Raw genomic sequence first — 25,117 nt, 5'->3', positions numbered from 1 at the left:
ATTATTCTTTGGTGATTGGAGCGAAGGAAAGCTGGAAGATGCCGCGTGGGAGGGACTAGATAGCATGCAGGCACTGAACGGGATAGCAGAAACAGGGATTATTTTTCAGGCTGAACTTGAGATTGGTTACACGGAGGAAGAATTCGTTTGGTAACTCCGGTCTTGCCTCATTTCTTTACCAGGTAGCAAAGCGCGCTGCAGCCAGTCAACCAGACTCTATTGATGCCGTGGAGAGAGCTGAAAAGTTCCGACAGAAATACTGGAATAAGCTCCAGACACTCAGGCAGCAGCCTTTGTAAGTGTCTTCATTTTCCCTTTTTCATCACTTGCTGCTTCTGCTGAGCAGAGCAAATTAAAAGCTAACGAAAAACTAACTAAAAGCTAACTGAAAGCTAATTAGGTTATGAAGCAGAGCAAACTGAAAGCTAAGTAGGCTGAAGGCTCTAGCAAGTGCCAAACATCAGGTCCTCTGCACAGAACTTCTGGATCTCATATATTGGAATTCAATGGAAAAAATTTTCTTGGCAGAAAAATTTGTTATTAAAAGCTATTACATGGTTATTAAAGTGGTAGCATGTTAATTTAAGTATCTAGCTTTGCTGTGAACATTTTCCCTCTCTGTATTTAAATAAACTGTGGAGTAGATTTACCACTTAGAGGCAGTGTTTAGCACACGTGGCATGTAAAGACTTAACTGAAGCGCTTGTGTGACGTGCTTTGACTTACGGAGGAAACAGGAGAAAATAACTTTTTTCTGTTTGAAGTAGTTGATCTTGTAGTGGCCTTGGCAGTGCTGGGTTAACGGTTGGACTTGATGATCTTAAAGGTCTTTTCCAACCTAAATGATTCTATGATTCTATCTCTTTTTTTCCCCTCCCTTCTCCCTTTTTAAAGTGCATATGGTACCTTAACAGTTAGAAGTCTTTTGGATACAAGGGAACACTGTTTAAACGAGTTCAATTTTCCGGATCCCTATTCAAAGGTAAGTTGTTCTTGCTCTACAGGGTGGACGACATGTAAGTTCAAGACACTTTTTCCATACTCTGAAACTTTGTATAAGTAACAGCCTATAGGGGAGAGATGAGTAACTGGCCACCTTGCAGCAGTGTTAACCAGCCGGTGGTTGTCACTGAGGGGAAACAGCACCGGGTGCTGGGATGTAAGGCCTTTGACACCTCTAAGGTGCTCGTGGTGAGGATAATGCTAACCAAAAATATTGGCAGCTCCACTTGTCTGATGGATCCGAGAAGTGAATTGATGGTGTCAGTCCAGTTCCTGATGAGTGCCTGGTGTCTGTCATCAGATACTGCTGTAACTTGCTCCTTTGGCGAGGGGGTGTTTCCTTCAGTTTAGAACTGAGGAAGCTGCACGGAGAAGCCTGCGCTTCTCATTCGGGAGTACCTCACAAGTGACCCAAGAATGTCAGTTCTGAGGACAGTCAGTTTGTTTCCCCTTATACTGAGGCTACTACTGCCGTCTGGCAGACTTCAGGAATTTTTCCATTTTTTTCCTCCTCATTCTCATAATTCTCTTCATGGTGTGGAAACCATTTTCAAATATAGAGCTATATGTAGCTATGCAAGTACTTTCCAATAAATATGTACGTTGCAGACAGTTGTAAAACACACTTGGCATTGTTATTCTGTAGAGCAGTTAACGACCTCAGCAGCTCCACGCAAAAACCACAGTGCTGTCAACCCACATTTCTGTGGTCCTTTAACTACCTTCAAGCCTGTTTTCTTCTCACCACCACCCCACAAAGGAAAGAAAAGGGGGGGGTGTTCATAAACAGTCATCCTCCCCGACCTCATCACGTCCAAAAAAGGCCTGAAAAAAACCGCAAACCTTCGCCCATTCCCTTACTCACTGAGGCAATCCGTCCTTAACCCAAGCGGCGCTGCTTTCCGGCTGACTCTCTGGTTTCATTTACTGCCGTGCTGTCAAAGGATTCTTGATTACTTTTGTAAGTGCTGAGGAACTCAGCAGCGTTGGGTTGGAGCATATGCCATGCATAGCCTGTAGCTCTTCACAATGGTTGTTGCCATTGTGCAGCTGTTTACTGCCTGTTTTATTCTGTAACGTCATATGGTTGGGGGAGAGGACACGTGAAAGCAGGACGTATGAGAAATAACTTTCTGTAGGTCAGATCCTCCCCACTCGGCTGCGCAGACATACAGACAGTAACAGCGCTGGTGTCTGGTTAGAGGCTTTTTTCTGACTGTTGATATATTTCTACAAAATACACAGAAGGTTCTCCCTAGCTGTAAGGTCAGGTGTTACGTTCACTCTCAGGAAGAGGTAAAAAAAAATATGTGAGGTGGCTTTTACTTACATTTGCTTTTTGGTAATTCAGACAAGATATTGCCAAGAAAAGATGGTGATGTAAAGCTGGAACCCGGTAGCACTTTTACATTGCTTTAGGATAACTAGCTGTGTGACACTTATCTCCCTGGAGACAGAGCAGAGAAAAAAAAATTGAGAGCTTCTAAGCATCTGGGATGGTGCAACTCTTGTTGCAAAAAATCAAGACAATCTTCTCCAGTTTTTGTAAAGCTGGTAGCGGTAAGCCTTCTCACGGTTATTACCTGGGTCTGCTGGATCCTCTCTCTGCTAAAATTTTTTCATGTGCCCACACTCCCCTTCCCCAGCCTGCTCAAGATCTATTGCACCTCTGATGTATTAAAAAATCGTTAATTCTTGGGCTACAGGTCATATCATGAAGCTTTTTATTAGAATCCCAGGAAACTTTTTTCTTGTTGATACTAAGCATGCTGATAACAGTAACTTGTTGGTCCATTAGAGGCCATGAACGTAGAGGAGAATGCTTGAACGCGGTCTTGGGACTGAGACAACCAATGATGGGTAAGAAATTTTTGTCTATAAATCCCATGTTTCATGTCTTTCTTACAGGTAAAGCAGAAAGAAAATGGCATAGCCTTAAAATGTTTTCAAAGCGTAATCGAATCTTTGGATTCGTTAGGCTGGGAGGAGAGGCAGTTTGCTCTGGTGAAAGGACTTCTTGCGGGGAATGTCTTTGACTGGGGAGCAAAAGCAGTCTCAGAGTAGGTGTTCAATATTTTCAAAGCACCCTTTTAAGACACACAATATCTGATTGTTCTTTTTTTTTTTTTAAAATGAAGTGCACCAATCTAACTTTAATCGTAGTTTGTATTTCACCTTTATCAAGCGTTGTTTATTTGCAAGCATTGTTGTGGTGCGGGACAGTTTGTGCTTCCACCCTTTAAATCCGGCAGTCGTGTCTCTGTGAATGTTTGAATTAAGTGGTCAAGCATCTGATGGTCCGGCCCGGCTCTTTGCCTGTAGCATTGCTACCAGCGCTGCTTTTGGGCGTGTGCTCCTGGAACAGCAGATATGCTCTATTTCTGCAGCCTCCTGTTGCCCCGATGTCACAGTGCCTGTTCAGTGGGCTGTCAGTTAGGTTGGGCGGCCCCTTCGGATGACCAAAACCAATTAGTATTTAATCAACGTACATTCCTATTACTCTTCGGAGAGCTTTTTCCCTTCTATCCTGTCAGCAGCCACGAATTCATTGGAGAATATTAATGCCAACAGTCTTGAAAAGTTTTTTATTTTTCAAATCTAGAACCTTCTTTTTGTGGGACTGATAATACATGGGAGAGGGGCACTGCTCTACAGCACTTCCTTTCCCTTTCTGCATCTCTGAGGAGTTTTCCCTCTGATTAAATCCAGGGAGGTGATTCAAGGCTACTTCTGACGTTGCCCACACCAGAAATTGAACCGACGCCAGCTGGAGCCGTTAGGCTGCGCGCCACCCGCGTTAGTGTGGCTCTCGTCCTTTTTAAGGAAGGAACCAAGAGCTACGGACAAGTTAAATGTCACTTAGTACTAGATTTAAGAACTTTAGGAGACTTGCGGCAAGCATTCCCCACGTGGTGCAATGCTTTAACTGACAGCTTAGAATCTAGCCACCTCGTTAGGTAAATCCTCATCACGAGTGTTCGGGGCTACTTCACATATAGCCAATAGCCGGAGCCTTTACAGCCTGTATCTGGTTATTTTAATTCCTTTTTCTCCCACAAAGGTACAACTTTAAAGAACTTTTGTAGGCCAGTCTTCAAATTAGACTTTGTAAAACACTGTTCTACCATGCAGATATTTTAGATCACGACTACATTTTACGGTGGTCTGCTGACCAAAAGATACCTTTTTTGCCTGCGGTCTGGTGCCTGCAAGCGTTTGTAGATTGCTGAAGCCCGCTTCTCTTAGCGTAAGAGCTCTAATTTAATGTACATCTGAGCCTTTTGTTTTTAACATAAGCACAAAGTACCCGTTCCTCGGTTGTTGGCGCTTTCCACACTCCCCATTATAAGCAATGCAACGAAATTTCTGACGGCCTGCTAAAGAAATGCTTGAATTATATTTATGTGAGATGAAGTTGCTTAACTGCGCACCCTTTATTTCTCTTCTGATACAGTGTTCTGGAGTCTGAACCACAATTTGGATTTGAAGAAGCCAAGTCAAAGCTACAAGGTATAGGGAGATCTGCGGTGGTGGTTGGAACCGGGTGTTGTGTCAGTATGAGTGTGAGCGTGTTCGTTGTGGCAAGTCTGCTGCCCAGATGACATCGTTCGTACTTGCTAGGGTCAGCTGAAGTACGGGCTGCAGAGGCTCGGTGGGATGTTCCTGTTTGCGTTCCAAAGGAACTGAAATCTGAATGCTTCTCTCCTTGAGCAGAAGCCTTAGCCACACAGATACTCAGCCTGCCTTGCCCACGCTATTTTTCATATCTGTTCTAGTCCTGTCAAGCAGATAAGTGTCCTGGGGCACGCAGCACCATCCACCCTAGGACGAGTTACATGATTCCATTGCTTTCTTATAAAAACTCCGTTTCATAAGAAACGGTACGGTTACTGCTGTAACCGAGCTACTCCCATAGTCAAGAGCTCAGGAACTCTTTGAATCTACACGTTTAACAATGAAAACCTGAGCTCAAATGCTTTAATGCTGAAGCACCTGTAAAGAGACACCTCCTGCTTTTCATAATGTACAGAATTGCTGTTTGCCCAGAAGAAATGCTAACGTGATTTTGTCTGTGATACAGAACGTCCCTGGTTGGAAGACTCCTACAGTCAGTGGCTAGAGCGACTGAAGGTACGGCTCCATGACTTACTAACCATCGAGCAATTAAATACATTAATCGTAAAATCACTGTATTAAACTTGGGGTTTTTTTAACGGATTTAAAAGAAATCTGTTCAGACAACTCCAAAGAAACTCTGGTAACACAGTATCAGTAATTCAGCAGCCTTACCATAAAGAAAGGAAGGAAAGGAATTAGTCTGACACTTCATGACTTACCAGGCTTCTTAGCTGAATTCCTTCAGGAACGGCAGCATTTGGAACCCAGCTGCTTTCAGAGCTGCTCCAGAGTAACCACGTCGCATCCCTCCTTTATCAGGGCCCCTATTTCTCTACAATTAGACACAGAATTTTCACAACTTGCACCCAAATGTAGAGCTTGGATTGTTCCTCTACCTTGACCAGCCAGTTGAAAAATGACATCAATTTAGGAGCTTGCTGAAAGTAAATAACATGTTAATTAGCAAAGCTCCTTTTGCCCCATGTGACCTCTATTACTATTTAACCAAGGTTAATTGAAAAGCTTTCGGTTTTCTGTGTAAATCTCTGTGTTGGAAATGATAGCCAGGTGTGGTATGAGTAGACTATTGCAAATCATCGTGTATTACAGCTTAAAACAAAAGTATTAGCTAATCTCACAAAACAGTGAGGCTGAAGGAACTTCAAGTGCTGTCCTCACAATTTTTTACTCGGCATTAAGCATTGTTCACTGTAAAAAATTCTACTGGTATGAACTGGAGTGAACTATGTTTCATAACATCAGAACAAGTGAAAAGGTTAATGGAGAATAGGAAATATCTTTTCATTTTAGGATGTCACTGCCCCCAGCAGTCCATCCTGCCCTTTCCTGGCAGAAGGGAATCCTCTTCACCCTACAGCATGCTAGCTTAAAACAGCCACAAAGGTAGGTTTATCCTGATAACCAACGCGCTCATGGAGGCAGCTGCCCCTGCTGCTGCCTCCCTGTTAGAGACCAGTATTCCCCAGCTGCACAGCGTGAGAACCCGCTCGCCGCCATCCCGCTCCCAGCAGGAGGGGCACAGCCGAACGGCCGCCGCTCGGAAGCCGCTGAGGGAGGCGCCTGTTTGGAGCTGCTGGAGTTAGGCATGGCTGTACTCGGCAGGTTTAGGGTTTATTAAGAGTGTTTGAAAGACCGCTCTCAAACAGAGTCATGTCAATTAAAGGTTGTTTTAAACAACCACGCAAAGACAGCGTTAGGGAAACCGATTTCTCCTAAGGTCAAGGATAGGTGCTGTTATGCTGCTACTAGATAACCAAAAATGCCAATCATTTAAGGGTATAAAATGTGGGGGCTTAAAGCGAGTAGTTCTAAATAACACAAGCTATTCACTGAAATGAATTGTGAACTCAATCCTGAATACATTGGTTTTCTCTTACAGGAGGGTCCCCCTCATAAATGTGCCTTAATTTTCGCAGATAACAGTGGAATAGACATAATTTTGGGAGTCTTCCCTTTTGTCAGAGAGCTCCTTTCTAGAGGGACAGAGGTAAGTGGTTTGCAGCGTGCATTCGCTGTGTCACAGAGCTCTGCTCATCGGCGAAAGGCTCGCTAACCACCCACCAGGAGCGCGCTTCCCCAGACCGGCGCCTAACGCCCAAACTAGAAATAATCCCAATCCTTGCAACGCCCAAGTCTAACTTTATGTAGACTGCGGAAGGCAGCAAAGCAAAGGGGGCCGCAGTCAGACCTCAGTTTGCTGAACAAGGGTCTGAAGTGCTAAAAGCCCGAAAATAGCTGGTTAACTGAGGGAAAATGAGGGCGGGGGCCCAGCCTCTCTCCTCGTTTGTGAAACCAGTCAGGCAATGGTGATTTTTAAACAAAGCAGCAGCTCTGACACCACCTGTGGACTGCACTAATCGGTGACCTCTTCTGACCTCTGCACCTCAGGTTATACTGGCTTGTAACTCTGGCCCTGCCCTAAATGATGTCACCTACAGTGAGTCCTTGATTGTCACGGAACGGATAGCAGCGATGGATCCAGTGATTCAGTAAGCGTGGAACCAGCCTTCGTTACCTGTCATACAATGTGCAGAAGGAAAAAGCAAGGTCCTAGTTCATATTTAACTGTGTTTATTAGTGTCTGAAATCTGGAACCTGGAAGTAAGCTAAGGTAGATCATTTACTTTCACAAAGGTGAAAAATTGACAAATCAGATCTTTCTCGAACACCTTAATTACATTTCTTGTCTATGTCTTTGCTGATAAGCACTCAAGCTACTAAAACATAAATTTTCTGTGTTAAAAAGAGTGGAGGAAAATAAATGTATTTCACATACAGAGTATCCCCAGCGGCGGATACAGAGGTGACTAAGTAATCCTTTTGCTCAAGGAAACATTGTGTTTCTTGGTGAAGTCCTAGCAGGAAAAGAAGGCTTAGCTAGTTGTCGTCTGGCTGATTGCCGGAGCTGCGTGGCCCTGGTCAAGTAGCTGTTTAACATTTTTGTCGTTGTCTTTTTTTAAATAAAGATCTGCCCTGAGGGAAGAGAAGCTGCTGTTGGTTCAGACAGGCTCGAGTTCCCCATGTCTGGATCTAAGGTATGTTGGCGAAGAACCACGCCGCTGCGTGCCCCCCAGCTGTGGGCTGTGCAGAGCCTTAGCTCTGGAGTAGCTCAGCCGCCCCCTCCTGCTACGAATCACTTTCACAAAAGCATTAAGGGTTGCTTAGTCTGGCTTTACGGACTTGTAGCACTGACCAAGCCTTCCTAGTTGTTGGCCATCGTATTTATCAGTCACGGTTGTGTTCAGCAGCGACCCGTTGTCAGCCTAAGTTATGGATGATGTAAAATCCTGCGTGTGACCAAGAAATCTGCTTGACTATGAGAAGCACTTCATGCTGTTAACCTGTCAGTTTTTAATGACGTCTCTGTGCTGGAGGCAGAACTTACCTGTGTTTTCTGGGAAATCCCAATTCTGCATGCTTTTAGTGAAGCTTTTAAAACTACATTTCCATCTCATTTCCTTTGATTTCAAGTGTTCCTGTTTATTGGCAGCAATAATTCCATCCGAAATTCCGTATCCCGCCACATTTTGTGTAAATGATAAAGCCCGTAGAGCCTGGCTTTACTCGCGGGGTGTATAAGGACGACTGTTTCTAAACCAGCCCTCTCATTTCAGCCGGCTGGATAAAGGTTTGGCTGTGCTGGTCAGAGAACGGAAGACGGACTTGGTGATCATCGAAGGCATGGGTCGTGCCATCCACACGAATTACTACGCGGCTTTGAAGTGTGAGAGCCTCAAGCTCGCTGTTATCAAAAACTCCTGGCTTGCCGATCGTCTCGGAGGGAAAATTTTCAGCGTCATTTTTAAGTATGAAGTGCCATGTAAATGATATGGATCTGGTCGAGTGGGTGAACAGGAGCCGCGGAACGGACTTGCACTAGTTTTACTTTAACTGTAAAGAATGTATTTTTATTATAACAGGGAAAAAGAGTTCACAGGAAATTCCGTATTTATATTGTGCTTTTGTGACTTAAAAAGCAACAATATGATCCACTCTATAGTATACACACTCAAATATATATATGTATATCACTCATTGTTTATTTTGGTAAGTGTTTATTTTAATGATGCAGTATTTGTGATGAAAAGACTTTATTTTTTTGTTCTGTGAGACATTCATATAGAAATATATTTAAATGTCAATGAAACCTTTTTTTATACATCTCTGCCTACTCTGCCAGCAACGACACGGCACGTACCAAATAGTTTTTAAAGTGCTGAGTGAATCTGACACTGCATTTTCCATGTCAGCTTTTAAACTTACCTAAATTGTTTCATGCTCTTGCAGTGAATTTCATCGAAGGACCGATCCACCTTCTAACCTAACAAACGTCGCTTACGCTGTGTTTAGGACAGAGCTGCCAGGCTCCGGGAGCGCGTAGCGGCCAACTGGCCAGCTCCGGCTCACCGACAGGTGGAAGAACTCATAACGCCTGTTGCTTTCACTGCTTGTTCTTGTTACCGGTTGGCTGGGAGGGGAATTCCGCACCTACGCTGAATTACTTCGCAGGAGTTGGCAGTTGAGTCTCACTAAGTTACCCCCAAAGCGAGCGTGTAGCACTTTGTTCAGGAGCACACAGCTACTGTCCTGTCACAGGCATGTTAGTTTCTGTTGCCGTCAGTTATTTAATGCTGGGACTGATAAGAATTAGGCTCTTTGCTCGCACAGTGCAGTTAAAGCCATTTCCAAGTAACTGAATTTGCTTATTTTTTTTCCCTCCATCAAACATGCAGTACGTGAGTGGCGTGCTTTAACCATGACTTTGCCACCCAGCGCCCGCATGCATCAGTCAGCCCAGCTCTGAAATGAAAACCGGCTCAATTAGAAAACTATTTAATACGCAACCGAGATAATTGTTCCCCATGAATTTCACAGATTCTTCTTTGAGAGCACGCGAATACCGCACACAGCCACTGCTCGCTGCCTCGCCCTTGCCTGGGAACTTGTGCTTTCACTGACTGGTTGCCAAACTTCACGCCCTCCTGCTGCTGGGTTGCAGGCATCGCGCTCCTTCCGAAGTACTTCTCGATCAGGTCAGCTAGGACAAATCCTCTAGAGCTAAACGGGGAAACTTATCCTGTGATGGGAACCTGGCAAAGGACAAGCCATGTCTTGCATTTCCTCAGTCTGGTGGTTCCGTAGGTGCGTGGCCTCCCGTTCTCAGTCTGGGGCCACCGCAGGGAGCGCGGTTAAGTCAAGGCCTGCATTTTGGGGGTTTATGCAACAATGCTGTCGTTTGTGGTTCAGAAATGACCTCCCCAGTGACCAGCATCTTCTGCTTAGATGAGGGGAGGCGTGCAGTCTATCTATAACTAATGTTTAAGAAGCAGTTGTTCCTGATCAGAGCAGTCAGAAGAGAGCTTTAATTGGCAAGATTGTACCTCATACTGGAATTAATAAGCAGAGGCTTCATATTAACCTAGCCCAAGTCACTTACTCCTACGGGCAGTTCATGTACTTACACAGTAAACTTCTCGACTAACTATGGATCCACCATCTTATCCATCTCAACCTTATTTTACCAAGTTGTTAACCTCCCTTATTTTTAACACTTACACTCTATCCCTTATCAATTTAAATTCTTCCAAGCCACTTAGTTTTCTTCCGTATCCAGCTCCAGAAGTGCTCTTGGTGTGTGTTTGTGTTAGAAAACTAACACTCTAGACTTGCAGAAAAACATCTTTCTACAGTGATGTAGTTCCTATGAAATATATATGGTATAAACCTACTACATGCCCATTCCTCAAGCAAAAAATTCCTAAGCATTAGCCCTCCCTGAAGTCTCCTGGCTTTGTCTTGTATTTTCTTTTATACGTAGACGAGTGCACATTTCTTCTGTGAAAACAGAGCAACACGATTTCTGGAAAAGAAAAGGGGGGGAAACAAGGGGGTGAGCTGTTCTGTGTCACGGAATCCACCTTTTCAGCGTGCGCAGCCCATCGCCGGAATGGGTGGAGAGCAGGGAGGCCGAGGTGCGCGGTCCGATACTAGTGCAGTTTCATTCACATGTGTTTTCCTGCTTGTCAAATGACTGAAGAATAGCCATACTTGAGAATAAACTTGTTATTGACGATTTACTGTCCTCTGTACACGCTCAGCGTATTGGAATGCAGTTTGGCTGCCGAGGAATCACGGAATATGGTTCTACTTAATATCAGGGGGGATGGGGTGGTGTTATTTTATTATTGTTACCCTGTTCTGGCTACAAAACTATCCCACAGCCCAAGCTATGACATTTCAGAGCTTTGAAGAGTAAGTACACAGCATGTCTTCCCCCCTCGCCACACCGCACCACTTTGCTTAGACAAAGCAAGATCCCTGTGGGAATCCAGCGCTGCTGGCACATGCCCAGCTTGTCCGTGCTGAACGGGAGGGATACGGGGAAGCGGGGAGGGAGATAATAACCATCACCTACCTTGACATGTCCAGCAGCGTGTCTGCTCTTATTTGACAGCTCCACCACAGCTGCAATCACTCCCAGGGCAAGGCCAATTGCAAGAGTAAGAAAGAGCCCACCCAGAGCCTGGGGCTGCAGAGGACTCCATCTGTCTCTACTTTGGTGAAGGCAGCTGGTCTCCCACCACTTGTTACGCAAGTAGTCAAGATCACCTGATTCACGGAGTTTGAGGACAGCAATCGAGAGCTGCTTAGTCCACGGGGATGCTGGCAGCAGTAAAAAGAGAGGGAGAGAAGAGCATGGGAGAGATCACAGCCACGATAACGTTTCTAAGCAATCCGCTGCTATACGACCGCGCAGGGTGAGCCGGGTGCTGCTTCCCGACTGCCAGGGACTCATTCTGCAAACAGAATGCAACAGATTGAGCCAAGTGCTTTTCTCAGATACCAGCCAGGCCTGTCCTACCCACAGAGGTACGGTAACGCTTGCAGAGTAGTGACAGAGTCAATCTGAGAAATACAAGCAGTCGCGCTCCACAACGGAGCAAGCTGGCTGCCCTGCTAACTGCATGGGGGGCTCGGCGTTACCGGGACCGAGGCAAAACCAAAACAACCCCCCAGAACCCCCCAGGAGCCAGTGACACCCCCGAGACTTGGAACTTTTTGCACATTACAGTTCCAAGTAAGAGTTGGCGAGTGCTAGTGGTAATTCATCTACAGAATGAAAGCATTGCGTAGCAGGGTCACCCATTTGTTTATACCACGTTATTAGTGTCAGTGCAGAAAATGCCTGCAAGTTTCAGGAGGTGGCTGTGCCCGGCTTTTTGCTCTGTCCACCTGCTACTTCAGCCCCATGAAACCCCAGTGGAGAAGTGGGACGCAGGTGGTGCTCAGTGACTAACCCTGGGAGGTGGCAATGCCGAATCCTCTGGCTCCAATAACTTCAGGGGCTCTGATCAAATTGCAGTGCCTGGCAGCTGCAAGGTCCTGAGAGATTGATTCACCAATGAAGGCATAGTTTGATTCCATCACACGCTGAACTGCTTCCTGGTATGTTTTGACTAAAACGTGGTCTCGTCTCTTGTCCATATATTCATAGATCATCTGATGGATGGGATTCTTGGAGTTCTGCAGCCCAAAAATCCAAGAGTCAAACTGAAGTGTAAAACAATCATCTGAAAAATCTGCATATAACATGCAATGGTTGCAAAACAATTTGGAAAATAGGAGTACTTCAAACCACTGCCCTTTGAACCCTCTGTACTGAAAACCAGCGTTCGGCTAGCACAGGTTTCCTCTCTAATGCACGGTGCTACAGGGATGTAAGTATTCAATATTTGCCACCCACTCCCAAAACAACCTCTGCAGGCATCCAGTTCACGTATCCAGAAACTGCCTACGTCAGTCTTCATGTTCAAGGTGCGCAAGGATAACCCTGCAGACTAGCACCACTTTCTTGGAATAGAATACACTATAAAAATGTAGCTCTTTGCATGCTTTTCTCTCTGAAGAAAATGTGGAAGAAGCGAACAACAGACACCAATCACATTATCTGACATATTACAGGAAAACTGATGGAGCCCAGTGACAAGGGTGGCGTAAGGACCATCAGGCATGAGCTAGTCAACGTGGTCCCAGCTTAGCAGTTCTACGGCACGCGTGTGTGCACAATTAGATTCTCTGCACCTTGAAGAAGTAGAAAGTAGAGGAGCCTTCCAGTGTCCCAAACTCAAGCTTTCTTTGCTTCACAAGATCTTCAAAAGTCTGGATTGGGAGCTGCTCGCTGCCAGAGCTCAGCAGAGCGGTGAAGTTGGCGATGTAGGCAGCCAGCAAGGCGATGGTGAAGAGCCACCAGACGGCAGCGATGACCCGCACAGAGAGCGCTTTGGGCCGAGGGGTGACACCTGCATGACCAGAAGCCAATAAAACGTATGGGAGGTGACGTACAGTGAGAAAGAGCCAGAGCGCATTACATCCATGAGCCTGAGTTAAAGACTTCCTTTGAAATAACTGTAATAACAACTTTGCCAGACTGCAAAACTTGCCCTGCAGCTACTTAATGCACAAGCCTGAAAAGACCTACTATGGCTGGTTCGAACTGCATCAGTACTGTGTGCAGTGCAGAGCTGAGGGAACATCAGTGGCCAAAGCCAACCACACACTCCATTCTGCAAAGCCCAGTGCAATGGCTGGCTTGGCATTCCCTAGGGCAACTCTTACAGCAGAAAAGGCGCATTCCTCAAGTGAAGCCAGCCATCTGTACAATTCCAACAAGTCTGTAATCAAAACTCCCCAAACCGGGAGTTTCAGCATTGCCTGGCGTCCCTGTCGGAACATCTTCTCCCTCAGCAGGCTAGCACGCCCGTGTCACAGGCAGATGAGAGCTGGAGATAGGACCAGCTTAAAAACCCATCCTGCTCCCAGAGCTCCCCAGTCGCAGCCCTCCCAGCTCACCTTGCAGCGCAAGTGCTCCTGCTCCAAACCAGAGGCTATTTAAGAAGGTAAAGTGGTTCTCTTCATTCTTTGGCTCATTCCATTCACAGGGGCTGAGTCTGGGAAATACAGGATAAAGCCAGATACTCAGGGAGAAAAAGTACAAATAATCCTGCAGTGTGACTGCAGCAGTGCCAATAGCCTGGAAACACCCTTTCCTTCCATGGTAGCTCCTCCTTCCCTTGAGTTCCAGTTTAACCAGTGCAGAGGAAAGTACTCCAGCACAATGGCTCAAGTAGTTTGCAACAGTGATGGCTCAGGGGTCCTGTCACAGGTTTGCCGGACATTTTCTTCCTGAGCCATGGGATAATCCGGTCTCCCTGGCACACCTAAGTGGCAATACTGGCTCTGTCCCCTAATATCAGACTGAAGGCTGCTCCTTGGAGCAAATCCTTACCTATAAAGATTATGTGTAAAACTAGAAAAGCAGCAATAGAGCTTCTGTTCCAGACTGCAGCTGCGAGGGGCCTTGGTGCAGCCTCATCGAGAAAGGGGGAGAAAGCTGAGTCCCCTGGGAAGGGGTGGACTGGTGGCAGGATCTCTTCCACAAGTCAGTGCAGGACACAGCGACCTGCACATAGTCTGTGCATGGTCGTAGTTCAGAACAAACTCTGATACAAGTGAGAAAGAAGAGCTGAAATACAAACACACAGTCCTTTTAGTAACCCTGGGTAATCCACATCAAGAGATATGGTGCTCTTCCTGGGGACATCCTACTCTTAATGCTGTCTTAATCTGACATGCCTTACGCTTTATTAGCCCTAGTTCTGGACCTGCACTGAAGGTTCCTCAAAGCAAAATGCACCCTGGACCTTTCTTTAGAACCAAGATCTTTTCATAGCTGAGAAAGCAGTTGACTTGAACAAAGTCTGTGAAAAAAATTCATTTATACCTGGCAACAAGAAAGAGGCAGAAGCATGTCAGCACATAAGCAAATAAAAGGCCAGTCCAGGTCTCCTTACTGAAAGGAGCCAGGAAGTGGAAGAAAGACATCTCCTGAGAGACCGTGTCTTTTCGAAGCAAGATTCCAATCCCGGTCTGCAGGAACGGGGTGGTGAAGGAGACCACCTCTTCCCTTGCTGACGTGACTGTCAGTGGAGCCACTGCAATGTCTGCTTCCTGTAAGATGGAGATAAAAAAAATAATCAACCATCCAAACTACCTGAAGATCTCTGTCACTCAAACAGAATGCTTCCCAAGGTGAGCGGGCATAAATTTACACAGCAAATCACTTCCCTCTGTCAACAGAGAGCAACAGACTGCGACGGTGAGCTCCAAGAAATAGGAGAGTTTTCCATTTTGCATTGTTGATAGTGGGATGCTGGTTGGTATCTGGGGCTTCTGGTTTCCTGCGAGAGCATCACGCACAAGCTGAGGCTGCGCACCATGAACCACAGTGGTTCTGTTTACCAAAAACAGAAGGCATGTTCCTTTCTTTTTCTGGCTGCAGCATCTGCTGACAGCTGGTCACAGTACTGAGTTCAGAGGAGCAAAGAAGGTTTAATTCCAGTGTTACTGACAGATGACAGAAATCTAGCCAGAGGGAATGGCACATGATAGGGTAAGATGTGCGTTCAAGCATCTCCTTGAAGAGCCTAAGGGATTACCGGTCTCAAAGAGACCCATTTCACCTAGTGGTTAAGTTCAAGGTAAGTTCCCCTTAAAGCCATTATCTTTGTTTCGTTAGTGAGCTAAGGTGTCCGCACAGTCTCTCAGACTACAAAGAAACACCGAGTAGCCTCTGAGACATGGCAAGCCCTGCACCAAGCATGCCTTGGTGCTCTCGGTGATTTCCTGCTATGGCCATTGTCTCCTTGTTCCTCAGTTTCTGTATCTGCAGGACAAAACCAACTCCAAGTCTTGCTATTCCTCAGTTCTATACAACAGGCAGAATGACTCCAAGTTGCTCAGTCCCTGAGCAAACTCTAATGAAGTCCAAGAGCTGCTAGCACTGGTCTTTCCTTCTAGAGCTGCACTTCGTCAAAAATATAAATTGAAAATTACCTGTCTCAAAATCTCGCCAATCATGCCTGTCCAGTTCCCGTTGGAAGAGACAGCGCCATACTGCCCATCTCCCACCACCTTCACCTTGTAGCTGAAGTGAAGCATTGCAGCAAGCGCTTTCAGCAGGTCAATGCAGTATCCCTCCAGTTCTGCACTTCTCACCATGACATAAGGGTCTTCCTGCATATTGAGAGAAAAATACACAATTACATGCTCCCACATCTGCTCTGCAACTCATTGTGAGTTAAACCTTTTTTTTTTTTTTGCAAACCCTCCCTGAAGACCTCTGTCCACACTATGGGGGGACAATGTTTCCAAACTCTAAACATATTCACTGGAGTTGTGTGCCACCACCAGTCACGGACTACAGCTCCGGCAGGACAGCTGCGTGCTGCAAGCCACCGGTGCCACCGAAGTAAGCGCTGATCTTAGCCTAGAAGTCCAAACACATTTCATTTGGCCCATCAAAGCGTCAGAGGAGGGTCACATGCTGGTGCAGGACCTGACATCAGAATCAGAAAATGTCCTGCTGCAACTTCTTCTGAATAGTCCTGCTTGCCTGCAGCATGTGGTAATGCGTTTTTTGTTTTTTATAGCCTGTTTTTAATCCCTGCACACATGTGGTCTGTACATATTTCCACTGCAGGACAGAAACAACATGTAGGTAACATGGCAACACTTAGACGTAGCTAAACAGAGTGAAGAGGCCTGGCCGTCTTCACAGAGCCGTCAGTTACAGCAGCGTATGCCCGTCCGTTTGCGGGCTGACTTTGGTAGCCCTGGAACCCTCCCATTGCAAACTACAGGCAGCTTGCACCTGTACACCTTGGAGCCAGTGCTCCAGAAACACTGCCTGCGATGAACAGGGGTATCAGTGTCAAGGACAGCCCAAAAAAGCACCTGCAAATATATGGGTGTTAAAAAAAAAGGCAACATGTAATTCCAGCTGTCTCCCAGTGTTGTGTCTTATTGTCCTGTGCCTTACCAGGATAGTTGTGACAGTCAAAGTTGGAAGACCCTCTCCTGGTCCCCTTGAGTCAGTGCCCTGCAAATCAAAAAATGAAGAAGAAATAATTGGATTTTAAAGTCCCTGACATGGCTCCACCTATCTAGAGTGTACATTATGACTCGGGGAGGGTGCAGGGGTGTGGACATGTGTTAAACCAGCTAGAAATCTGCCCCTGGACACTGCAGCAATCTCACCACCACCGTTCCCTCACCGTAATCAATAAAATCACAAGCATTTCACTTTACTGCGTGTTGTCGGCATAATTTGTCCGAATCAAAACCACTTTAAATGTTGTCACAATTCTTCAGGTACACAGTGCATACGGTCTTCCAAAGAAAGCAATTCATGTTGCCGGTAAAACAGCGGGCAATTAAGGTCTCATTAGAGAGCAATTGCAGGAGACACAGAACAGTAGGAAACCTGAGAGGAAACGTGGATTCTTTTCTGCGCAGAACGCTGGATCCTAGAGTGCATCTTCCAACCTTAGAGTCATGCAACTCAACACGATTTCTGATCAGAACTTCAGAACAATTCAAGTTTTTGCCAGTAACACAGTCTAATTCTGTAGGATTTGTTGGTCTTAAGTGTATCTCATTCTTCTAATAACACACTAATTTTGCTAGAGTGTGAGAGAGCATGTATATGTACATATATGTATGCACATATATATATATATATATATGCAGTACAAGACCTGCAAAAGAAGCTGCAGTTCTTCCAGGAGCTGAATGATCTTGTTTCAATTCTCCCTTTGCAATAAAAGGATTCGAGGGATGAGCCTTGTCTTTGAAACTGTGATCAGAAGTTACCCAACACAGAGTGTTTGGGAAGCAATGCTGCTGTTGTCAGATAAGCTAAAATTTGCTCTTAGACCAAAGCAGAAAAAGTCACATTTCTTTTCAGGTCTGTTCAAAATATTTATGCCTACAGAACAAGAGGGTGAATAAAACAAAATACAAAAAAATCCTGACCTATCCCACTCGCTTGGCTTCGCCAGTAGTTATCAAAGGTTTCAAAGTGGTTCTTAAAAAAATCTCAACAACATACTACAATTCTTGTAAATATACCAGAAGAGTATTTTACTGGGCAAAGTCACAGGGTCCTGGTAGCAGGAGGGTGGGAGGGGTGGCATGGGGTGACCTCTGCGGGAGCTCACGAGCTGCCCAGCGCTGGGCACGGCCAGTTCAAGCTGGCTTAGAAATGGACAAAACAGACCCGCAATGCACCAGAACTGAACGAACCAAAAAAGTTCATGGTGCCTATGCAAAAACTTCTTTAAAAAAGGGTGGTAACTGCTGGATGAGAGACAAGGTCAGGTCAGGAGAGTTGCCCTAGCAGGGGCAAAGGAGAAAGAAGAAAGCTCCCGGAGCAGGAGGGAGAGGAGATTGGGAGAAAGGCCAAAGAAGAGCCGCCCCACGCATGAGCAGAAGCACAAGAGCCACCGCAAGGAGGGACAGAGAGGAGATGTGGAAGGAGGCACAGCTGTAGCGGGGCTGCAGTCCCTGGAGGAACCTGCACAGCAGCAACTGAGCAGGAACCACAGAACACTGGCCCCAATCTCCCGTGCTGCTCTGACGCCTCACCACAGGGGCCGAGGGTAAAATGTGTGCAGTGAGGGGACTGGAGACCAGAAGAGGGGAGGACGAGAGGGGAGCTGAGATGTGTTTCTCTGGAGTATATTTTATCTTGTGTTTATTTCTCAATGCTAGAATCAACAATTGGAAGTTTATGCTAATTGAAACTGATTGAAATTCCATGAGTTTCCCAAAAGGTCTCTTTTTTGCACACAACGGGCATCCAGCATGCTTTGAGCTTGAGAAATGAGCTGAGATTCAGGTGACACAAGTTCTGCCTCCACATGTGCCATTTGGACAATTAATTTCATTTCCCAGTGGTACCATAACCAACTCTCCCATCCTTTTTGATTGGAATGGCTTTAGGACAAGCACTGTCCTGCACTATGTGACTATATACATGTTCTAGCAGGTTTGATTTTTAGTGACATTTGCCATCGTTCTTCTAAAGCCTGAAGAATTACATCTTGCACAGACCCTTTTAATGTTAAGTGCAAACTTTTAGAAATGAAACATAAATCTTAAGAACTAATAAAGGTATCTCTGCATGTTCGTATGTGTCTGAACTTTCTTCGATGTTAAGAAGTTTATAAAGATCATAAGTGAGGCAATAATTCTGAGGTTTAAATTCTATAAGCCATAAAGACAGGGCTATAGGCAGATTATTCCCTGGGGCATCATTGAATATTGAAGTCTGGACCAAAGATTGTGTAAAAACAAAGCATAGACACACGGACAGCATTAGAAATGGCCATCACTAGCCACGAAAAGTATATTTAAAATAATAACTCTTCACATCCTGGATTTAAAAGTTAAGACCTTTTTCACATATGCCTTCATTGGTAGCTCTGCACCAATCAGCTTAAACATACCTTACTCACAGCACCATCACTCCTTGCAGTTCCTGAAAAAAATAAAGCCAACAAAATCAACTTCTTGCAGGGCTCATATTTACAGCTCCTTAAAAGTGAAGTTTCATACCTGCATTTCATATTGCACTTAAACAAACAGAATGATTATCCTCGCCTCACAAGCTCGCAGCGCAGCTGACTTGCAGCAGTTCTGTTTCCTCAGTCACAGCACAGTATCAGCGTGACCCAAACAGGAGCAGAAATAGACACAGCCAGATTCAGGCTGCGGAAGGTTCTGACTGTAACCTAATGATCATGGCTGTCACACACTGAGGAATGGATTCTGCAGAATCCATTGCCTTATTTCTGTATTGCTGTCACTGTCAAGGTGAAAAGCCAGCTCTCTTGCTACTTCACACGACTAAGATTTCCCCCTAACTCCGACAAAACCTGATCTATATGCCTAAATAAAACCCTGTAACAACCAAAAGTTCATCACCATTAAGTTGCAAGACACCAGGTTTTCTTATTCTTCCCTTCCCGTACTAATGATAGGTTCCTACCGTCAAAGCAGCCAAAGGGGTTGCAACCACTGGGGTAGAAACCCTTCCCACCACGTCCTGCTCCATCCCCCCTCAAATTATAAGCACCCTGACTTTTCATTACTGTGAAAATTAAAACCTCCAAAAGGGCCACGACCAAAACCAGGGACCAACAGTGACAGCGCTAAAGAAAGAGGGACCAGGACGCCTGCTCTGTGTTCCCGTTCCCTGTATCCCATCAAGGAACAGGGAGTGAGGGAAGTACATACAACTGACGGAGAGTTTAAGGGAGATGAGAGCCAGCGCAACCCTGTAGACTGCCCTGGAGTGAATGCCAAATATCAAACTGTCAAATCCGCTACTGACCTTTTCTGTATTACTTCTCCTTCCTATGCCTCAGTTTCCCATTTGTAAAACAAAGCTAATGATACTCCCCTCTGGTAAAAACACCAGGATGCACCCATAAAAGTACCATCACAGAGGTTAATCATGCTGCTGGGTTCTGCTCTCTGCTCTGCTCTGGGACTTTTAGCAAGTCCTGTTATATTATTTGATCCACAGCTTCCCTTTTCATAACACTCAAGAGAATACCTCAATCCCACCCTATCTGCAAGAGAACTAAACCACAATGACTGAGATGCTGAACTAAAACCACAATTGTGTCACTATATGACTCATTAATTGCCCAGGATGTTTTCTCTAGAATGTGTGCAGCGTTGCTCCTCGGAATCAAAGAATTCACAGTGCAGAAGCCAAAAATCCCTCAAAATAAAACAAAAAATTTAGGCTGTTTTTACTCTTTCAAGCAAAAGCTGTGAGTTTTTCATCAAACATAACAAGATATTCATTCATTATGTATTATTTATTCTTTGGTTTTGCATTTTCTGGCCTTGTACTGAACTCTACATTATTGTAAAACAAAACCTGCTTTTTCCCTCTCCACTACAGTTCTCCATGGGAGCTGGAAATCATCACAAAGGAGTTCTCTTGTCTCCCTTTAGAAACTCATTAAAGCCAGTAAAAGCTTTTTGAGGCTCCTTTTTGAAGACCTGCTAGGGTTTCTTGGAAGAAAACAGTCTGTACTGAGGGCTTCAGCTCCCCCACAGTGGCACTGGATGCAGCTGTTCAAAGCTCCATTGTAAGGACTCCTGAAAGGACCAGAAGTAATCAAGTTGCAGCACTAACTTGAAGTTCATTGCAGTGACACTTCTCAGAAGCCAAGTGCTCATTGTGAGAATCCTTTGTGAGCGTCTACAAAAACATGAGACAAAGAAAAGGGGCTCATCCCTGCACTCTTGTTCCCCAAAGGCTGGTGGCTGCAGGAAATAACTGTGGTTGCAAAAATCAGCCTTGTCTGTACCCCTTCCACTCTGAGCATGCCCAGCCTTCTAAGAGGAGATGACCTCCCCCTTACCTTCAATCCTAAAATCACAGAATGGTTTGGGTTGGAAGCGACCCTAAAGATCCTCTAGATCCACCCCCCTGCCATGGGCAGGGACACCTTCACCAGAGCAGGTTGCTCAAAGCCCCGTCCAACCTGGCCTTGAGCACTGCCAGGGATGGGGCATCCACAGCTGCTCTGGGCAGCCTGTGCCAGTGCCTCACCACCCTCAGAGTGCAGAATTTCTTCCTTTTATCTAACCTAAATCTGCCCTCTTTCAGTGTGAAGCCATTACCCCTTTTACTATCACTATATGCCCTTGTAAAAAGTCCCTCTCCAGCTTTCTTGTAGGCCCCCTTCAGGTACTGGAAGGCTGCTCTAAGGTCTCCCTGGAGCCTTCTCTTCCCCACGCTGAACAACCCCAACTCTCTCAGCCTGTCCTCATAGGAGAGGTGCTCCAGCCCTTGGATCATCTTCGTGGCCCTCCTCTGGACTCGCTCCAGCAGGTCTGTGTCCTCCTTAAGTTGGAGGCCCAGAGCTGGATGCAGCACTCTGCAGGGGGGGTCTCACGGGAGCGGAGCAGAGGGGGAGAATTGCCTCCCTCACCCTGCTGGCCAAGGCGCTTTTGATGTGGCCCAGGATATGGTTGGCTTTCTGGGCTGTGAGTGCACATTGTGCGCTGGGTCGTGTTGAAAAAGCTTGTAGCACTGTTAAGAACTGGCTACCTCACCCCAGTTTTCTACCCCATCCTCCCTCTCTAGGCTAGCACCCTTGCCTTTGAGTCCTTGCCAGCATTCCCCCTTTTGCAGCTTGTGACCAGGAGAGACAGCTGAACTAAAAGAAGAGGCGACAGGCGAGGTGGATTACAGTTTTGGAGTACACTGGGACATTCAGGGTGAGAGAATTGTCAGTGTGAGAGAATTTGACCATCCTCACAGAAGCAAAGGGCTGAAGTAACTGCAACCTGAGTGAACTGCTGCTACCATAGCTATGCACATACCAGCTCTGGACAGACAGGAGACTGGGCTGTGGGATGGACAGGAGGGAGAGCAGAGGAAGTGACGTTGCTCTCCCATCCCTCAAAACAGAGCCAATTTTTATCTCTCAGTAATTTTGCAAGGTCAAGCTACTCCTTAGCCTGAGTTTGCACTCCAGGCGTGGAACACCAAAAAGCCACAACAGGATCAAAACAATAGCTTTCATTGTTCAGTTGCAAAAGCAAGCTCCCCAGCTCCTCAAACCGAGAGCGAAGTGTGATCCAACTGGCTGATCACTGTGCAGAAGTCCCTGGCAGGCTCCTACTACTGTCCCTGAGGAACTTCAGGGGGGCTGTAGTGTTACCCTTTGCCTACAGAAGTCTGGGGACTCACAGAGCTGACAACTTCAATGCACTAAATCCCTTCTTCTTCCCAAAACGTGCCATGAGCAGAGGGGCTAAACAAGAAACGTTATTCACAGAAGAACAAGCTAATCAGTGTATCTGCAATTCAAGGGACCACAGACTCAGAGTGCAGCTTTAACCACAATAACGGTGTTCAAGGACTCCTAACTACCCTTTTTCCTAGGCTTTTTCTGCTTCTCTCATCTCTGTCATCTAATTTACAACTATAGCAAAGACACTTAGTAACAGCACTCATAACACGATAAAGTCACAATCACAAGGTGTAACGAGAAGGTAGGCCCTGCTGAGGTCTTAACAACCAACTCGAAAGCAAATTCTTAGATTAAGACAAAATCCTGTAAGCATTAGCAGCTAAAGACTGAAATAATTAACACCCCATGAAGAACAAAACCAGATTTGGATGCAGCCAGCATTTTTGGATCATTTTTCTCACCTGTTTGGCTTGATTCTCTCAGGAGCAGCACGATTGCGATCACACAGAACATGAAGTGAAGACCTTTGTCCATTGGAGCAGAAATATCTACTTTCTAAAGGAAACTTCCTGCTAGAGATGAAAGGCAAGTAGTTAAAGCTGGTTTTACAGTTCCTCATTGCTGGGTTAAAATCAGTGTGTCCTGGATTTTCTGCACCTCATTCTGAAGAGTCCCAACTGAAACAAAGGTCTCCAGGTGAAAACACAGTCACTTCTGGGACCAGCCGTATCAAACACTAAAGAGAAGATGCTGGTGAACACTTCGCTGCAGCAAAAAGGATATGACCACCCTATAAAGTGGATTTATCCACTGGTTGTTGCACTGTTCCTCTTCCAGTTGGCTCTGCACAAAGGAGAGGCATGCCACTAGCAGTGTGCAGGCTCTGGAGAGAGGCCGCTGTAGGTCTGTGCAGTAACGAGGGGCTGGACGAGGCACCCACCCACGGGTTTGCAGGGAAAGGAGAGGCAGCAACTGAAGCGGACGGCTCCTGACTAGGCCCTTATGCTCTGAGAAATAGGAAGGTGCTATTAAAGCAATTTTAGTAGCCAGTGGAGGCACTAATAAAACAACCTCCTTGAGGAGGTTCTCATTTTGGGGGGCTTAAAAGCAAAACCTTAACTTCACTTTCCATTCGGGTTGCAGAAAGCAAAGGCGTTTATTTCATTTGCACCAAAACAATCTGAAACAGAGCTGTTTCGCCCTGCATCAAAAGATGTAAGAAATGGCTTCTGAAGTCCTCTTTTGTCTTAACCTCCTACTCTTAACCGAACAAGGAAAAAAAAAGGGTGGGTGGGTGGGGAGGGGAGGGTGAAACCCAGCATATTTTAGTAACTTTTTTCATTTTTAATTCTGCATCAAAATCTCCCCATGGCTTGAAATAATTGTACATTTGTCATTGTAAAACACCAACAGAACTACGAAAAACAGTCAATGCCAGGTTATGTCAAGTCCCAAGCTGCTGCAATATTTTTGATTTAGTGTCAAACAAGGTTCAGGGCACCACTACCCCAGCAACTACAAAAATCGTACTAAAATTGCCCAAGAAAACTTGCCATTTAGGAGACTACATAGGCAAAAATATCCCACATATGGTATTACTTGGTTCTGGCTGATGCTCAGAAAACACTGGCTTCAGTGAATCTTACCTCATCAACTTTTATTAAATTTTCCCCAAACCCATGCTCCTGTGAAAACCCTTGATGGTACAGCTCAGTGGTTTCCCTCGCTCATTTTCTCTACATTCTTCACTTAATAAAAGAGGTGAATAAAATTTACACAGAAAATTCTTTCTGGGTTAAATTTAAACGTCGTCTTTTTTTTGTTGTTGTAAAAATTACTTCAAAACGGGAATATTTTGATCCTTGCGAAAGGATCAAAGGAGAGGGCTGACATTTCAGTTATGGATGAGCCTACGTTTTCTAAAGAGTAATTGTTGAATACTGTCAGCTGTTGCCAGAGCAGCACATGAACTGAAGAGCTAAATCACCCACCAGGGCACATAAAGGAAAAGTAGCAGTAGTCTTCAGGATGAGCCAGTGAAGAACTGAATTTTTCCTGGTAGATTTAACCTGTAAATTACTGCTAATTTTTCCTTACAATTTGGCACATACTACAAAATGATCTTTTATTTCAAGCTTTAAAAAAAAAAAAAGCGCTAATCAGAGCTGGTAATAAATATATTGCTTGCATCACCTTGAAAAGGAGGAGTTGTCAACACACTGGCTGCTGACTGTCTAAAGCAACAAATGGAGCGTAAATATGAACAAAAAAGAATTTTTGCAAAGGCTAATACACTTCCACAGCTCAGATTTAGTACTAGAATCATTTAAGGACAAATGGAATCAGTCAGAGAGAGAATAACGGGAGGGCAGAGGGGTTTAGTGCCTTCCAGCATGCGAAGAGTTCCTTACACACTGCTTAAGTTAACCATTGCAATATCCATTCACCATCTACCTGAGGAGGTGCTACCAAGTTTCCTCATGCTGGCTTTACAGCAAAACAAACTAAATTAAAAAGTTACTTTGCTAGAATCAGCTTTCACTCCTCAGAAGGTTTTCAGGCTTTCAAAATGTAAACCAAAACCACGACACTACTCCTCAACCAGTCTTCTGTGCACAGTGCTGAAGGAAGGCATCAGTATTAAAAGAGCAGTGGAAAAGATGAGCAACCGCCAGCTAGGAAGGAGACAGCCTGTTGCACAGGCTCTGATCCTTGTCATCTAGAACAAGAACAGCAGTGATTGAAGGCAGTATCTCACTTACAGCAATTCCTTTAGCCTCTCCTAGTTCCGTTTGACTGGGTACTAGCAGAAGCCCCTCGATGAACAGGCACAATGAAACTGCTGGAACACT

General features: G+C 45.4%; 2 protein-coding genes across 4 annotated transcripts in view; one reads left to right on the top strand and one right to left on the bottom strand.

Moving 5' to 3' along the window:
- Positions 1 to 10,716, top strand: part of PANK4 (pantothenate kinase 4 (inactive)) — a 26,685-nt gene extending 15,969 nt beyond the window's left edge. Inside the window, exons 11-20 of one of the 3 annotated variants that reach the window (XR_012663723.1) lie at positions 183 to 295; positions 895 to 982; positions 2,911 to 3,062; positions 4,457 to 4,512; positions 5,084 to 5,133; positions 5,932 to 6,024; positions 6,521 to 6,628; positions 7,030 to 7,130; positions 7,608 to 7,676; positions 8,256 to 8,672. Coding sequence is in view for 2 of the 3 variants with exons in the window: in XM_075113938.1 (XP_074970039.1) it covers positions 183 to 295; positions 895 to 982; positions 2,911 to 3,062; positions 4,457 to 4,512; positions 5,084 to 5,133; positions 6,521 to 6,628; positions 7,030 to 7,130; positions 7,608 to 7,676; positions 8,256 to 8,469 (951 nt within the window). In the remaining variant the exon portion in view is untranslated. Of the gene's footprint in view, positions 1 to 182; positions 296 to 894; positions 983 to 2,910; positions 3,063 to 4,456; positions 4,513 to 5,083; positions 5,134 to 5,931; positions 6,025 to 6,520; positions 6,631 to 7,029; positions 7,131 to 7,607; positions 7,677 to 8,255 lie in introns of those variants that run through there. The other 2 variants (XM_075113938.1, XM_075113939.1) reach the window with 2 other exon arrangements.
- LOC142066494 (putative glutamate receptor) lies at positions 8,662 to 25,117 on the bottom strand. The gene is made up of 11 exons (XM_075113940.1): positions 25,028 to 25,117; positions 22,727 to 22,834; positions 18,990 to 19,021; positions 16,520 to 16,579; positions 15,535 to 15,714; positions 14,423 to 14,649; positions 13,492 to 13,589; positions 12,724 to 12,941; positions 11,940 to 12,165; positions 11,057 to 11,304; positions 8,662 to 10,501 (listed from the first exon to the last, which is right to left on the bottom strand). The coding sequence occupies exons 2-11, from the start codon at positions 22,797 to 22,799 to the stop codon at positions 10,400 to 10,402; spliced, it is 1,464 nt and encodes a 487-aa protein (XP_074970041.1). The 5' UTR covers positions 22,800 to 22,834; positions 25,028 to 25,117; the 3' UTR covers positions 8,662 to 10,399.

This window comes from Phalacrocorax aristotelis, chromosome 19 (genome assembly GCF_949628215.1).
Source record: "Phalacrocorax aristotelis chromosome 19, bGulAri2.1, whole genome shotgun sequence".
NCBI classification, from domain to species: Eukaryota; Metazoa; Chordata; class Aves; order Suliformes; family Phalacrocoracidae; genus Phalacrocorax; species Phalacrocorax aristotelis.
Note: the sequence above shows the minus strand (reverse complement) of the source record. Positions and strands in the feature narration are given on the sequence as shown.

Coding starts and splice junctions, on each gene's coding strand:
- LOC142066494 (XM_075113940.1), bottom strand. CDS start 22,799: ATGGACAAAGGTCTTCACTTCATGTTCTGTGTGATCGCAATCGTGCTG. Junction 11,305..11,939: donor CGGCATTGCCACCTCCCAGG/GTTAGTCACTGA, acceptor TACTGCTGCCAG/CATCCCCGTGGACTAAGCAG. Junction 10,502..11,056: donor ACGCTGCTGGACATGTCAAG/GTAGGTGATGGT, acceptor TTTCTTTTCCAG/AAATCGTGTTGCTCTGTTTT.